Source organism: Spermophilus citellus, assembly GCF_964194105.1.
Source record: "Spermophilus citellus genome assembly, chromosome: X".
NCBI lineage: Eukaryota > Metazoa > Chordata > Mammalia > Rodentia > Sciuridae > Spermophilus > Spermophilus citellus.
This window is the reverse complement of record NC_138190.1, coordinates 11,216,033-11,231,386: the sequence shown is the minus strand read 5'-3', so window position 1 is coordinate 11,231,386 and position 15,354 is coordinate 11,216,033. Positions and strand designations below refer to the sequence as shown.

Below are 15,354 nucleotides of genomic sequence, written 5' to 3'. Positions count from 1 at the left end.
CCAATGCTATCTGACCCAAATGCTATTTGATATGATGAATGATTTCTAATATCTTCTTGACTATCCTGAAATAAAATTCACAGAAAATATAACTTCTGTGTTCAGATAAATAAAAATATAAATATAATATACTGTCCTATGATATAAGAGAAATTTTTTAAAGAGAGCCAGAGAGAGAGAGAGAGAGAGAGAGAGAGAATTTTTTAATATTTATTTTTTAGTTTTCGGCGGACACATCTTTATTTGTATGTGGTGCTGAGGATCGAACCGAGGCCGCACGCATGCCAGGCGAGCGCACTACCGCTTGAGCCACATCCCCAGCCCAAGAGAAATTTTAAAGTAACAAATAATAAAATAATGGCTTTTAAATATGTAAATAGTGGTCATGAATGTTCTAGAAGACACAACAAAGTAGATTCTTGCATTTACTTTATTTTATTTTATTTTTTTTTTTGTATTGGTGATTCAACCCAGGGCCTTGTGCATGCTAGGCAAGTGCTCTACCACTGAGCTACATCCCCAGCCCTTACACTCACTTTTGAAAAATTTAAGAGAAATAAGACAATGTCCAACAGGATACTCGTGGTATTTTTCTTCATATTTGACATTTTTCAATAAATGTTCAATAAATAGTTGTATATATACCTAAAATTACTGCGAATGAGACCCTTACAAGTGAGATATGTTTATTGGCTATCCAAGAGCCAGGAACAGTGATGTCATCAGTAATGGGATTTTTCTGAGATATTCAACAACTAAAATAAAATAAAATAAGATCCAGTACAATATTTCCTCATTTTAAGCAGTAATTTCATCCGTGTTCATGTGCAAAAAAACAAAACAAAATATTTTGTGTTTCTATGTAAAATAGAATTTGAGTCTAGGTGGACTTTGAAAATCTTACAGGTTAATGGACATGAATATCCCTCAATTTGGATTAGCAACTGCCCCAAATTCCAAACAATTTGGATGAAAAGAAAATGCTCCCAGATAGCAGGACCTGGCCATTTGGTAAAAGCTGTTCAATATCATACACTTGTATACCTTTCTAACAGGATAGGACATAGGACTTCTCCTGTTGAGAGCTTTGGTTATGCCCAAGACTGAGCATGGTACATGACAAAGGCCCTGAATATTTTAGAAATACTTTCAAAGAGGAGGTAAAACTAGTTCTATAGGAGCTAGAGAATATTAGAGAGATCCATTAGGAAATTCAAAGTAATGAATGTTTTTGTGTCATTTCCCCTCTCATGCCCATAGAGGGGAATGAGTGTCCTTTCTCAACCAAATTCCAAGTGAGGAGGCTACAAGAGCATGCAGTACTTCCTGGGGAGTGGGTTGGGAGACAGGCATCATAATTCACTGGTTGTATAGTTTCAAAAGGCAGAGCTGTGACAGGCCCTAAAGCCACAAGAGAAACTGAGATTTGTAAGGGAAGCTTGACTCAACATATGTATCTTGGAGTCAAGAGGCATCCAAATTAGTGCCTGCAGAGCAAACATGATCTAAGGAAAGTTGAAGGTAGGAGAAGACTAGACCAGTCTGCAATTGCCAGAGAAGGAAGCACTGGGAATTGCCTACCCTTTCATTAGGGGAGAAAGACTGTCTACATTTTCCTGGGACCTGCATAAACTCCATGGAAGGTAACTGGGCTTGAATCTTCCTGATTGAATGTGCCCAATCTTTTGCTACTTCAATTATGAATTCAAAGAAGATATAACCCAAGAGTTTCCAGGAAAAGGCAAGGCTTTGTTCCAGGTGAATCAGTGGCTAACCTGGCTAGAAACTGCTGAAGAAGAAGAATCAGAGGAAGAAGCTGACTAAAGAACCAGCCAAAGCCTTAAATTGTGCAAAACATACTGTTGCTATGATGTAACTGCATTTGACCTAACCACTGCGAAAATTCATTCCGCTGTAATGTTTTCACGATATTTAAAGCAGAAGCATGTCAGTTAGGATTTCCTTCTGCATAAGGTTTTTTTGTAGTGTAATATCTTAATCATAGTCTAGCATCAAATATTTTAGGAGTACCTTTAATGTTTAGATAGTATATTAGCAGCATGCAATAATTACATCATAAGTTCTCAAGCAGAGGCAGTCTATTGCAAGGACCTTCTTTGCTGCCAGTTATCATAGGCTGTTTTAAGTTAGAAAACTGAATAGCAACACTGAATACTGTAGAAATGCACTTTGCTCAGTGATACTTGAGTTGTTGCAATATTTGATTATCCATTTGGTTGTTACAGAAAAATTCTTAACTATAATTGATGGTTTTTGCTGTAATAGTATATTGCCTGTATTTCTATCTCTAGTAATGGGCTTTATGTGCTAGATTTTAATATCCTTGAGCCTGGGCAAGTGCACAAGTCTTTTTAAAAGAAACATGGTTTACTTGCACAAAACTGATCAGTTTTGAGAGATCGTTAATGCCCTTGAAGTGGTTTTTGTGGGTGTGAAACAAATGGTGAGAATTTGAATTGGTCTCTCTTATTATAGTATTGAAATTAAGTCTACTTATTTATCAAGTCATGTTCATGCCCTGATTTTATATACTTGTATCTATCAATAAACATTGTGATACTTGAAAAAAAAAAGAATGCTGAACGTTATTTTTTATTTTTTAGTTATCGGTGGCTACAACATCTTTGTATGTGGTGCTGAGGATCGAACCCGGGCCGCACACATGCCAGGCGAGCGTGCTACCGCTTGAGCCACATCCCCAGCCCAACTGAACGTTATTTTAAACACATACCAGTAGGTAAATTTCTAAAACTGAAATTCCTAGGTCAAATAATGTATGAATTTTGAGAATAATTGCTAAATTATTCTCCTTAGAGGTATTATTAGCTTACAGACAGGCATGGTGGTGCATGCTTATAATCCCAGTGGCTCAGGAGGCTGAGGCAGGAAGATTGCAAGTTCAAAGCCAACCTCAGCAACTTAGCAAGACCCTAAGCAACTTAGTGAGACCCTGTCTTAAAATGAAACATAAAAAGATCTGGGAATGTTGCTCAGTGGTTAAGCACCCCATACTAAAAAAAAAAAAGAAAAAGAAAGATATTCCTATTTTCCCATATCATCACTAACATAGTGTATTATCAAACCATCTTTATCTTTATCTTTTTTTAAGGGAGAATTGCTTCATGAACATTTTATTTTTTGTTATACCTTTGTTCTATTTATTTATTTATTTATTTTTATGGGGTGCTGAGGATCGAACCCAGGGCCTTACATATGTTGGCAAGCACTCTATCATTGAGCCACAACCCCAGTGCCCCCCATGTTTATCTTTACCAAGATAATATGTGAAAAATGTTATCTCCAGTATTTTGTGTTTCCTGTATTATGAATAAAAGTGAAGCATCTTTTTAAAAATATATTTAAAGGACATTTGCTTTTGCTTTCTATGAACTGTGTGTCTATAATAGTTTATTGTTCTGCCAATACTTCCTTCCTCTTCCCAGTAGAAGAGATGAATATTCCCCTGCTCCTTTTTTCTTTTTTCTTTTTTTGGGGGTTGGGTAACAAGGATTGAACTCAGGGGCACTCAACCACTGAGCCACATCCCCAGCCCTATTTTGCATTTTATGATTTAGAGACAGGGTCTCACTGAGTTGCTTAGGACCTCACTTTTGCTGAGGCTGGCTTTGAACTTTGCAATCCTCCTGTATCAGCCTCCCAAGCCACTGAGATTACAGGTGTGTGCCACTGAGCCCAGTTTTCCCTGTTCCTTTGATGTTGATTTGGCTGTGTAACTTGCTTTGGTTAATAAAATATTATCTTATCCAATGTGACATAAGAAAAAGCTTGACGACGTCCCTGTGTGGTTGGATTTTCCCTCTTGCTATCATGAGAATAGTATATCTCAAGGAACCCACTCTTCCAAGAGGACTGCTAGATGCAGAGAGCTGAGCTATCCCAGTCAACACCTAGACCTGCAGCTTAAAGTACATCTATCCCAGGGAAACTACAGAGTAAAGAATGTGAAATAAATACTTATTTTTTGATGCTACTGACTTTACGAATTGTTTGTTATCCAGCATTACTGTGGAAAGAACTGACTGATTCAGTATTCTTTGCTCATTTTTCAAGTGATTTTATCTTTTTATTTTTGTCATATTTTATGTTAGAGACATTGGTCTTTTAATGTTATCTTTTGTCTCTTGATTTTGCCTAGGGTATTTTCTTACCATGAAAATGTTTTTGCATTTACCAATCTTTTAAAAGTAGTGTATTACTTAGAATGGCTTTATGCACTATAAAATTATTTTTAAAGGCTTCTATATTTTTCCAGTACTTTTATGATATCAAGGTTTGGATTTAAAAGTTTAGTACATGCTTATTTTTATGGTTTGAACTGGAATGTTCTTCCCCAAAAGTTCACCTGTTGAAAACATGGTCCCCAATGCAGTAAGGTTCAGAGGTGGGGTTTTAAAGCAATGATTGGATCATGAAGGCTCTGACCTTGTTTGTGAATTAATCCATTTGATTAATGGAATGGACTACTGGGAAGTGGGACTAGTTGGAGGAAGTAGGTCACTGAGGGTATGCCCTGTAAGGGTTTATCTTTCCCCTGGCCCCTTCCTTGCTCTCTTTCTCTATCTCTGTTTTCCAAATGCCATGAGCTGAGCAACTTGTCTCTGATACACCCTTCCACCATGATGTTCTGCCTCACCTCAGGCCAGAGCAATGGAGCCATCCCAATATGGACTGATACCTCTGAAATTATGAACCAAAATAAACTTTTTCTCCTCTATGTTGTTCTTGTCAGGTATTTTGATCACAGTGATGCAAAGCTGACTAACACTTAAGTTTATATTTATATGTTGCATGCTGTTGATTTATATATGTATGTGGTGTATTTTAACAGTGTACATTCATATTTATTTATATTTGTGAATATGAGGTAAAGAATGAAACCACATTTTTAAGGATAATACCCAGTACTTCCAGTACGTTTTATTTGTTGATCCATGTTTTCCACAATGATTTGAAATGCTATCTTTATTGTATCCTAAATTCTCATGGGTACTTAGTTAGATCTACTTCTGAAAAGTCTCATGGGTTGGATTGATCCCTATTACCTGTAATACTTTTAATCATCATACTTGTACAATATTTTAATGTTTAATAAGGATGGTCTCCTTCATAACTCTTATATTTCAGAACTTTATTGGATTTTCTTACTTATTAATTTTTACATATGAACTTTAAATTCAGCTTATATATATTTCCCCAAAATACATGGAATTTTTACTAAGATTCTATTAAATACATAGATCAATTGTATTTTATGATATTGAGCTATTCTATCCACAGATATGGCATATATTTCTTTTGGCCCTCAAGATCCTTTAAATTTTTTCTTTACATGAATTTTGGATATTCCTTATTAAGCTTATTTCTAAGCATTTCATTTTGTTGTCATTGTGGATATTATAATTCGGCTCTTCTTCAGTATATCTTATAATTGGTAGTTGTTTATTTTCATGAAAGCTTTTTTCTGTATATTGATATTATACATGGAAATATACTGAAATTTCCAATTGTTTGTAACAGGTTTTAGGGTTTTCTAAAATGAATAATTTGAGGCTGTGGATATAGCTCAGTTGGTAGAGTGCTTGCTTAGCATGCACAAGGACCTGGGTTCAATTCCCAGCACCACCACAAAAGAAAAAAGTCTTGTTAAAATGAACAATGTGTTTTTTCTAGTAAAAACAAATTATTCATGAATAATGGCAATTTGACTCCTTTCCAATTTTGGCCTTTGATTTATTTCTCTAATTGTTTTGGCTAAAATTTTTTTAAAAATTAAATAATAATAGTAATAAAAAAAACTACCCTTCTCCTGTCTTAATTTTAAGGAGATACTTTCACATTTTCCCATAAATCACAATACTAACTTTTTATTTATGTAATACCATAATAAGTAAATAAATTAATCAGTTCTTATTTTATTAATAGTTCATTTTAAATCATGAATGGATGCTAAATTTTATGAAATGCCTTCTCAAATTCTATAGAAATTATTTTATGTCCTTTTAACTTGTTAATCTTTCAATCTCTAGCTTGGTTGGTCTTCCAAACAAGTTTTTCATTCCCACATTTATAAGGTAGAAGAAACATGGTCTCTAAGGAATTAGCCACCAGCCCCCACAGTTGCTCAATTCTAATCATAGACTTAGCTGCCAATTTTAACATGATGTCCATGGCCTATTCCATAATTTACATTCTTTTCCATAGAGAGTTCCCTGAAGAGGACTTCCTTGTTATTTTATCTTTATCATCCTCTAGAATTCTATTCTCTGACATTTATAATCCCAAGGCTGCTGCCAGTCTTTCATACTATCACCCACTTTGTTTCATGGTGGGAAATGCTTATCCATGTGTATTTATTTGCTCTTCCATTTGCAAGTAGGATATTTGTGGTAGCTTTGTATCATACATCCCAACATACTTCCCTGTGTGGTTCCAGGTTAGGATTGGCCACAGGAGAAAGTTGCATGAGATTAGAAGTCAGAAGTAAAGGAGCAGCTGTATAGTTTTTCCTCTGCTGTAGAGGGTTAGGCAGGTTGTCACTGCTCTTCTGGTTCACCTTGTCAACATAGGGCAGTACCTGGACATGCAGCTTATTCTGCTCTTGACAGGCTCCCTCCTTAGAGTTCTATGGAGCAAATACATGTGAATGTCATGGCAAAGATAGCTTCTCCTGAAAGTTACCCATGACAGTGAAGCTGGAGGTAGTGAGAGATATAGCCTCCAGTTAATGCTTGCTTACACTCTTGTTCACCTCAATTCCAGCTGGGTGACCTATGGTTACTTCTGGGTCAACACTAGATGCAGAAACAGCAGCTTTTCATGGACTGCTCCACTACCCCCGCCATTGCATAAGGTCTAATCCCTGCAAGAAACCCCACACTTTACATCATGCATGTGTTTCTGCTTTTTTCACTGAACCTTGCCTGATTTAGATTTTCTCCTAAAGATTATTTCACTACTTCTCATTAATGACTTCAGGAAGTCTGCTGGTATAGTTTTTTTTTTTTACAGAATTATTGAAAGTTTATATATTTTCTGCCAAAGTTAAACAGCATTAAAATGAGACTGAATCATCTTGAGGAGAACCTTTCTGTTTCTCAAGTGCTAATGAATTATTTTTTTCTGAAGAAAAGTGGTCTCCTGAAATTGTTGGTGATGTATATTGATTCAGTAGCTCGAACAATCAGATTTCAGTTAAATTACTACATGGCTGTCCAGGACAACCCTTGGTCAAATTCCCTCTTGGGGGAGTTTAAATTGTCCTGAATTGCCCTGATTTGTCTTAACACTCAATATATAATTAGTGATTTTTTTCCACTCTTGTGGGAAACAAATGAGACTGAAAAGCAGGACTTTTTTTTTTCCTCTTGTACTTAACTAATTCATATTGTGTACATGTCCCAAAAGATAGTTTATATGTATTTCAGTGAGTGAAACATCTACTGCTTAAATATTCCTATGAAAGGTTTCTTTCAGCCCAGAGATGGTTTAGTTTGATGAAGTCATCTTGTTTTTACATCAAAGAGGGACTTAACAATTAGTTCTTCTTCCCATGAGTTAATTAAATTGCATCTGGCTCATAATGTCGCTCATATTTTCTGCCACCCACACTATTTGAGGAAGTCATCTTCTCATGAGCAAACCCCTTTGAGTTTGCCATTTCCCAGCATATAGACATTTGGGACCAGGTTGCTCTTTGTTGAAGGGCACTGGCTAGCAGCATCCCAGGCATCTACCCACTAGATCCCAGAAGTCCCTTGCCACTAGTATGACAATCAAAAATGTCTTCTGGACTAGGGGTGTAGCTCAATGATAGAGTGCTTCCCTAGTATGTGCAAAGCCCTAGGTTCAATATCCTGAAGCACAAAAATAAATATGTCTCCTGACATGGCCAAATGTGCCCTGGGGGAGGTGGGACGAAATTACCTCCAGTTGAGAAATGCTTAGCATTTCCTTTCTGCTAGAGAAAAAAAAAAATGAAGCATTTAGTTACACTTGGCCAAAGTAAAGGGCTTAAGTCATGGTGGGCACAATCTGAATACAGCTTTATATTGTTTGAGGATATGAATAAGGAAGTAGCAGAGGCTACATAAGGACCAAGTCAATCCTGAGATCCTCATTAATATCCTATGAGGTGAGACAGACTGGAATAGTATGCCATCTTTTCTTGACTACTAGGAACACTATGATTCTCTGTTTCTGCCCCAGTTTCTTCAGGAAAATAAAAAGTTTGAACCTGAATATTGAACCTGGTAATTATATTCACTATGTGGTAATTATTAAAATTGAAAAGTAATCGGTTACAAAATAATTATACCAAAAACATTGCCTTTAGGACTAGGAATATGGTTCCATGGTAGAGAGCTTGCCTAGCCTGCCCAAAGCCCTGGGTTCAACCCCAGGACCAAAACAAACAAACAACCCACAAAAATTGCCTTTGGACTTCATAGTAGTAAGACATAAAAGCTTTCCAGGTTGACCCTCCTTCAGAAAACTATTTAAAATACTGAATTAAAAATTATTGAAAAAGCTGACATCTGTCAAGAAAGAAAGGAACATGTAGGTAATATATTGAGTAAAGATGGAAGCCCAGAAAGGTAAGCAGATCACCAGAGCAGGCTTTGGAATGGAGAATTATAGCCAAGCTGAGGTGAACTTGAACTTCAGTGTCACTATCGTGACCTGGATTCAGGAGAAAAAGTACCAGGGAAAGAATCTAAGAAAAAGCTCCTGTCATAATATTACTAGAGCAAAGGAGAAGAGGGAAGAGATACCCTCAGGAAGTTATGGCCACAAGCTGTCTCTTTAGAGAACTGGCAGCCCAAATTCAGAGTTCTTAACTGTTCAACAAAACCTGAAACCAACAATCTAGTGGTTTTAGATAGTTTGACAAGTGTCCAGAGCAAACAGGTGGAAGCAAAAGCCAATTCTTGATAGGGCCAATGGCACATACCTATAATCTCAGGGCTAGAGAGTCTGAGGCAGGAGGATCACAAGTTCAAAGCCAGCCTCTGCAACTTAGAGAGACCTAAACAACTCAAGTGAGTCCCTGTCTCTAAATAAGAAACTAAAAAGGGCTGAGGATGTGGCTCAGTGGTTAAATGTTCCCTGGGCTCAATTCCCAGTACCTCCCCCTCAAAAAAAATTTCTCTCTACACTAGAGACTATATTCAAAACTTCTAAGGATTCTCGTAAATAAAACTTTTAAGAAATACAAACAACAGGCTGGGGTTGTGGCTCAGTGGTAGAGCGATCGCCTAGCATGTGCAAAGCCCTGGGTTCAATCCTCAGAACCACATATAAATAAATAAATTCAATAAAGATATTTTTAAAAAAAACAAATATAAACAACAGAAAAATAAATAATTAAAAAAATGCATGAAGATATGAGTCCACGAGCAAATATTTGCAGGGGAAAAAAATAAATTCAAGGAGAAACAGGCTCACAAAATATAAAATTGCTAATGGTTACTCTATTTAAAGAAATAGCGGATAATGTTAAAACTACATACAGAGGTGGCCTTTGCTGGTAAATGGATGGAACTGGAGACTGTCATGCTAAGTGAAATAAACCAATCCCAAAAAACCAAAGGCAGAATGTTTTCTCTGATATTCAGATGCTAACACACACAATGAGAGGGGAGGAGGATAGAAGTTCATTGGATTAGACAAAGGGAAATGAAAGGAAGGGAGTGGGGATGAGAATAGGAAAGACAGGAGAATGAACTGGACATAACTTTCCTATGTTTATATATGAATATAAGACCAGTGAAACTCCACATATGTACAACCACAAGAATGGAAAGTTATACTCTATGTATGTATGATATGTCAAAATATACTCTAGTCATGTGTATCTAAAAATAACAAATAAAAATGTTTTAAAAATACAGGGGAGAAACTGAAAAATTGCCAAGCAGATTTGAAAGAGAGCTTCTAAAATTTAATAATAGTAAATAATTCACAAGATTTTAACTGAAATTTAGACTCATTTGATGATAAAATTAATGAAATGGTTTATATGATGAAATTTATCTGAATGCATCAGAGAAGGCAAATTTCCTCCAAACAAAAACAAAAGCAAATCAAGAGATTAAAGAGAATAAGAGATATTGAGAATAGTATGTGAGAAGACTAATACACATCTAATCAGAATTATAAATGACAAAGAACAAATGGACACAGGTAATATTTGAACATACAGTATAAGAAAATAACATCAGAGGATAACCTCATTCTAGGATACAGATACAAAATCTTAAACAAGAAATGTTAGTTCTAATCCAGAAACCCAAAATTGTCTTAGTATTTAGAAATCACTTTAATCTACTACATTAACAAGAAACCATTAAAACCCTATATGTTAGTAGACGGAGAAAAGAATCTTCCAAAAAATCAGCATCGTTCATGATTTTAGAAATTAACTCCAGTGGGCATGGTGGCACACGCTTGTAATCCCAGTAGTTCAGGAAGCTGAGATGAGGCAGGAGGATAGCAAGTTCTAGACTAGCCTCAGCAACATAGCAAGGCCCTGAGCATAAAAAGGGCTGGGGATGTGGCTCAGTGGTTGAGCATCCCTGGGTTCAATAACCAGTACCAAAAACAAAACAAACAAACAAAAAACCTCCCCAAACCTTTAAAAAAAAGTCAGAATGGGAGGGACTACCCATTGACATAGTGTTAACCAACTTTTCATCATTCTGACAAAAACCTGAATAAAACAGCTTACAGGCAGAAAGATTTACCCTGGTTCATAGTTTCAGAGATTTTAGTCCATGATCATCTGGCTCCATCAATCTGAGCCTGAGATGAGGCAGAACATCATGGCAGAAGGGCATGGTAGAGGAAAACTGCTTAGCTCATGGAAGCCAGGAAGCTGGGGACAAGATATAGCCCTAAAGACACACCCCCAAGGACCCAGTTCTTCCAACTAGGTCCCACCTCCTCCAGCTTCTGCCACCTCCAATAGCCCATTCAGCTATGAATCCTTCAATAGATTAATCCACTGATGAGGTCAAAGCCCTTGTGATCCAATCACTTCCTCAAAAATGCTACCTCTGAACATTGGGGCTTTGGGGACCAAGGCTTCATGAGCCTCCAAGTGCTCTGAGCAGAGTCAGGACTATATGGCAGGGGAGCTATATGTAGTGGGCTGTCAGAGATGAGCCAGGCAAACAGCCTCAGCTGTAACTTCTAGTAGATTAGTACAGGAAAGGGCCCAGGCAGGATCATTTTTCATGTCCTTGATCTTTGGAAGTGATCTGCAAAACATATGTAGATGAACCTATTTCTACTGATTTTTCTTTATTCAACACCCCCCCCCCCCCCGTTTATTTTGATACTCTTATTTCTGGCTATGCTGTAAACTCAACAGGGTATCTGGCAAGCACTGACATTTTTTTTAAGCGGTAGTTATTATTATAATTATTTTGATCCTGTACTACACCATGCATCATAATTTTTTTAATGCAGGAGAAGTAGGAGAATATGTCAAAATGCTGTCAAAATGCTGCTTAATACATAAAACAAATAATTCCCCATTAGATGAGCAGTCATGAGATATGAGCGTGAAGTACATTTCCCAGTTAGATAAACCATGAAAAGTCTTACAAGGTGTGCAAAATACCATCAAATTTCCTCCCTCTTAACCTTTTTTTTTTTTCTTTTTCTGGTACAGGGGATTGAGCCCAAGGGCACATTACCACTGAGACACATCCCCAGCCCTTTCTTTTTTTTTTTAATTTTTAAAATTTTTTTTTTAGTTTTAGGTGGACACAGTATTTTTATTTTTACGTTTATGTGGTGCTGAGGATCGAACCCAATGCCTCATGCATACTAGGCGAGCACTCTACCACTGAGCCACAATCCCATCCCCATCCCCATCCCTTTCTATTATTTGAGACAGAGTCTTGCTAAGTTGCTGAGGCTGGCCTCAAACTTGCAATCCTGCTGTCTTGGCCTCCCGAGGCACTGGGATTAAAAGTGTGTGCCACCGTGTCTAGTTTCCTAGATGCTCTTGCATGTAACCCTTCTCTATTTTCATTCATTTCACCACCATCAAAAATCTAGAGCTCGGGCTGGGGTTGTGGCTCAGGGGTAGAGCACTTGCCTACCATGTGTGAGGCACTGGGTTCGATCCTCAGCATCACATAAAAATAAAATAAAGATATTGTGTCCATCTATAACATAAAAAAAATCTAGAGCTCGTTTAGAGTTTGCTGTATTATGCAAAAGAATACTTACTTGGGTTCCCTTTTAATGGAGCCGTTTAGATCTCCAGGCCAGGGCAAAGAGGGACAGGACAGCTCAATGGTCACTGAGCATGCTTCCTCAAGAAAGTTTTTACCTTTATTCTCAGAAACCCCCCAACTTAAAAGTGCACAAAAATACGTACCTTAGTGGATCCCTGTGTGGAGACAGAACACAAGAATCCTTCCAGTTGTATCCCAGCTGGAGATTTCTGTTTTCCCACATCCTTGAGGAATACTAGGAACAATTCTGTTGTGGATGTAGTCTCTCCACCCTGAGACCCACCATCTGAGGGGCTGGTCCCTACTCACCAGCTTCATCTCACCCCTGATGCAAGCTAAGTTAAAACTCCCCTCTCTTGACCCAGAGAATTCAAACCTGGTTGATTCTATCTGCAATCTCCTCCCTTCTCACCCCTTCCTTTTATTGTCCTTTAGGTTTACAGTATAGCTTACCATGTTCCATATATGATAGCTGCTCTTGGAATCTAAAGCAACATTGGCAGGGACTGTGTCTTTTTTTGTCTACACATTCTTTTCAAAGAGCAGATGTTTCAGCGAACAAAAGCGCCAGTGAACACGAGTTCTCATTTATAATGATTTAATGTCTCCCACATTCTTGAATAAACTAAACAAATTCAGGTACATACTTTATATTTTTTTCTGAAATAAGAAAAGAAATAAGAAAAAATAAGAATGGGCCCTTTTTTACTTTTTTTTTTTTAATCATCTCATGACCCCAACTATTTCACCAGAAGCTTCTTTTGCATTTTAAAAGCAAATCCCTATTCTGAGGCTGTTTTCTTGTACTGGATCACAATAAAAGATGTGAGGATTTTCAATTTGTTTTATAAAATAGTAAACTCGGTAAACAGGAATAATTCTTGACTCCTAAACTCAAGACGGCTCAATCTAAACAAACTCTTTACAAGAAATACAATGGAAAAACAGAAAAAGAAGATAAATCTGTAAGTTATTTATGAATAACAGAAACACAAAGAAGACACTATCGCGATCTCTCCAGCCCTCCCTTGCTCTCCAACTACTTAGGTCGATAGCAACTTTCAACCTCAAACTGAGGATCATCTCCCCATGACTTCACTAATGCTGGGAGGATCTGGGGAAAGTGGCCCTGGGAAGGGCAGGAGTGCCAACTCTGGCTGCAACTCTGGCATGGAATCGCTCTTCCTCATCTCTCAAAGCCTCCTCATACCGAGCTTGGAAGATACTGGGCACCGTACCATTGACCTTGGCCAAAAACTCTAGGACTTGCATCTTGCTGGTTTCAGCATGAGCTTTGGAACCCCACAGGAATTCATAGCGGGGAGGATCACTGTGAGGCACCTGGCGGTACTCCAAATACTTTTCCTGCACCAAATCTTTGGTGACGAGCTTCCTGGGCTCCCCAAAGATGAAGTGCTTCCTACCATCATAGAGCCCTAACATATTCAGGAATTCCCACATCTCCTCCTCAGAGACGCAGTTGTCATTCATAAAGATCAGACCCAGGAGAGGCATCAGGAGACCATTCTTGGGAAAGCCTTTGCCATCACTCTGACTACCTTCACCCAGAAGATCCATCTTGCTAACCAGGGTGTAGGAGCTGCCACTGGGGTCGCCTTCCTTCAGGTCAAGGCCAAAGACCAGCTCCATGCGCTCCTTGGTTCTCCGGAGGATTTCAGGGAAGTGCTTCCTGTACTTTCTGCTGATGATCTTCATCATATCTGCCTTGACAATGGGCTCTTTCACGTTATACTTGTGCAGCAGGAATTGCACCAACATGCCTGCCTTCCTGGTCAGAGGATCTTTTCCTAGGATCCTGGATGAGGATGGGGAGCTTGGATTCTCCTCCTCCTCATTCTTGGAACTTTCATCAGAACCCACGCATGAACTGGCCGCAGCCTGAGAGCTGCTGGCCTGGGCTCTGTGAGACTGCCAGGGGGTGCTTGTAGCAGCCGCCCCTTGGGAAGCACTCTCAGCAACAGGAGAGGGACATGGGGACTCTCCTTCTTCTGCTTTAGTGGCTTGAGCACCCTGAGGACCTTGGTCCTCACCTCGGGCCTGGCGGCGTTTCTCTCGGGCACGGAGCTTGCTCTTCTGGCCACGAGGCATGATGACTGTGCTCAAGGACAGCAGGTAGGACTGTGGCAGGAGGGCACCTGAATGTGGAAGACATGAAGATATGAGTTTACTCACTAGGGAGAAAGCACCTTGGTTTTAAGAAGGGCCCTGTGCAGGTGTCCTTGAGGGCACTGTTCTAGGTCCCCACAAGTCTCCTGTTGTGATCATCCTGTTCCCTGAAGACCCTGTGGGGGAAATTAGAGTGTGCCTTACGCTGCAATCTACCAACTCTGCCCAGGACCACTTTTGTCAAGCCAAGACCTTCACTTCTGTTCCCTTGAGGAGGAACTGGGGGGAACCTCGGCCTGACATCTATGCCTGGAGTCACCCAGGGTTAAAACAGGAAGTGATTCTAAGATGCCCCTACTAATAATGGGGTGGGTGGTTCCTACACTTTTCAGGCTCTTCACAATGTCTCCTGTAAAATGCCCTCTGCTCACCAGATGTGATGATGTGCACCTGTAATCCCAGCAGTTTGGAAGACCGAGGCTGAAAGATTCCAAGCTCCAGGCCAGCCTCAGCAAGTTAGCAAGACCCTGTCTTAAAATAAAAAAGGGCTGGGGATGTGGCTCAGAGGAAAGGTGCTGCTGAATTCAATCCCAGTACCCCAAACAAAACAAAACAACACCCCCAATACCCACTGCTCACCCGAGGCAACTCCCTTCAGGTCAAGGTCCTCTGTTTCCTAAGAACTCTCCTCTCCTTCCAGTGATGAATGGGACCTCACCTGTTAGTGCAATAAATTCACCTCTCTGAGAGGAGAGCCTGCGGGAAATGAGGACTCACCTCAACCTAATCGCTCTGGTCATGGCTGCCCAGGGCTGATGCAGAGGTAAAACTCTGTGTGCCTCTTGTGTTCTAGAATAGTTGTTTTCTTCCTATCTCTTACAGGATTTCTATTTTCACTTCCAACAGAGCATAGGACTCCTTGCCCTGCTATACTGGG

At 39.0% G+C, this 15,354-nt stretch overlaps 1 protein-coding gene across 1 annotated transcript; it reads right to left on the bottom strand.

Moving 5' to 3' along the window:
• Window positions 1-13,388: 13,388 nt before the first annotated feature.
• On the bottom strand, window positions 13,389-14,399 carry MAGEB17 (MAGE family member B17; the record flags this gene model as incomplete). The annotated part of the gene is made up of 1 exon (XM_081276901.1): window positions 13,389-14,399. The coding sequence occupies one exon, from the start codon at window positions 14,397-14,399 to the stop codon at window positions 13,389-13,391; it is 1,011 nt and encodes a 336-aa protein (XP_081133027.1).
• Window positions 14,400-15,354: the final 955 nt, after the last annotated feature.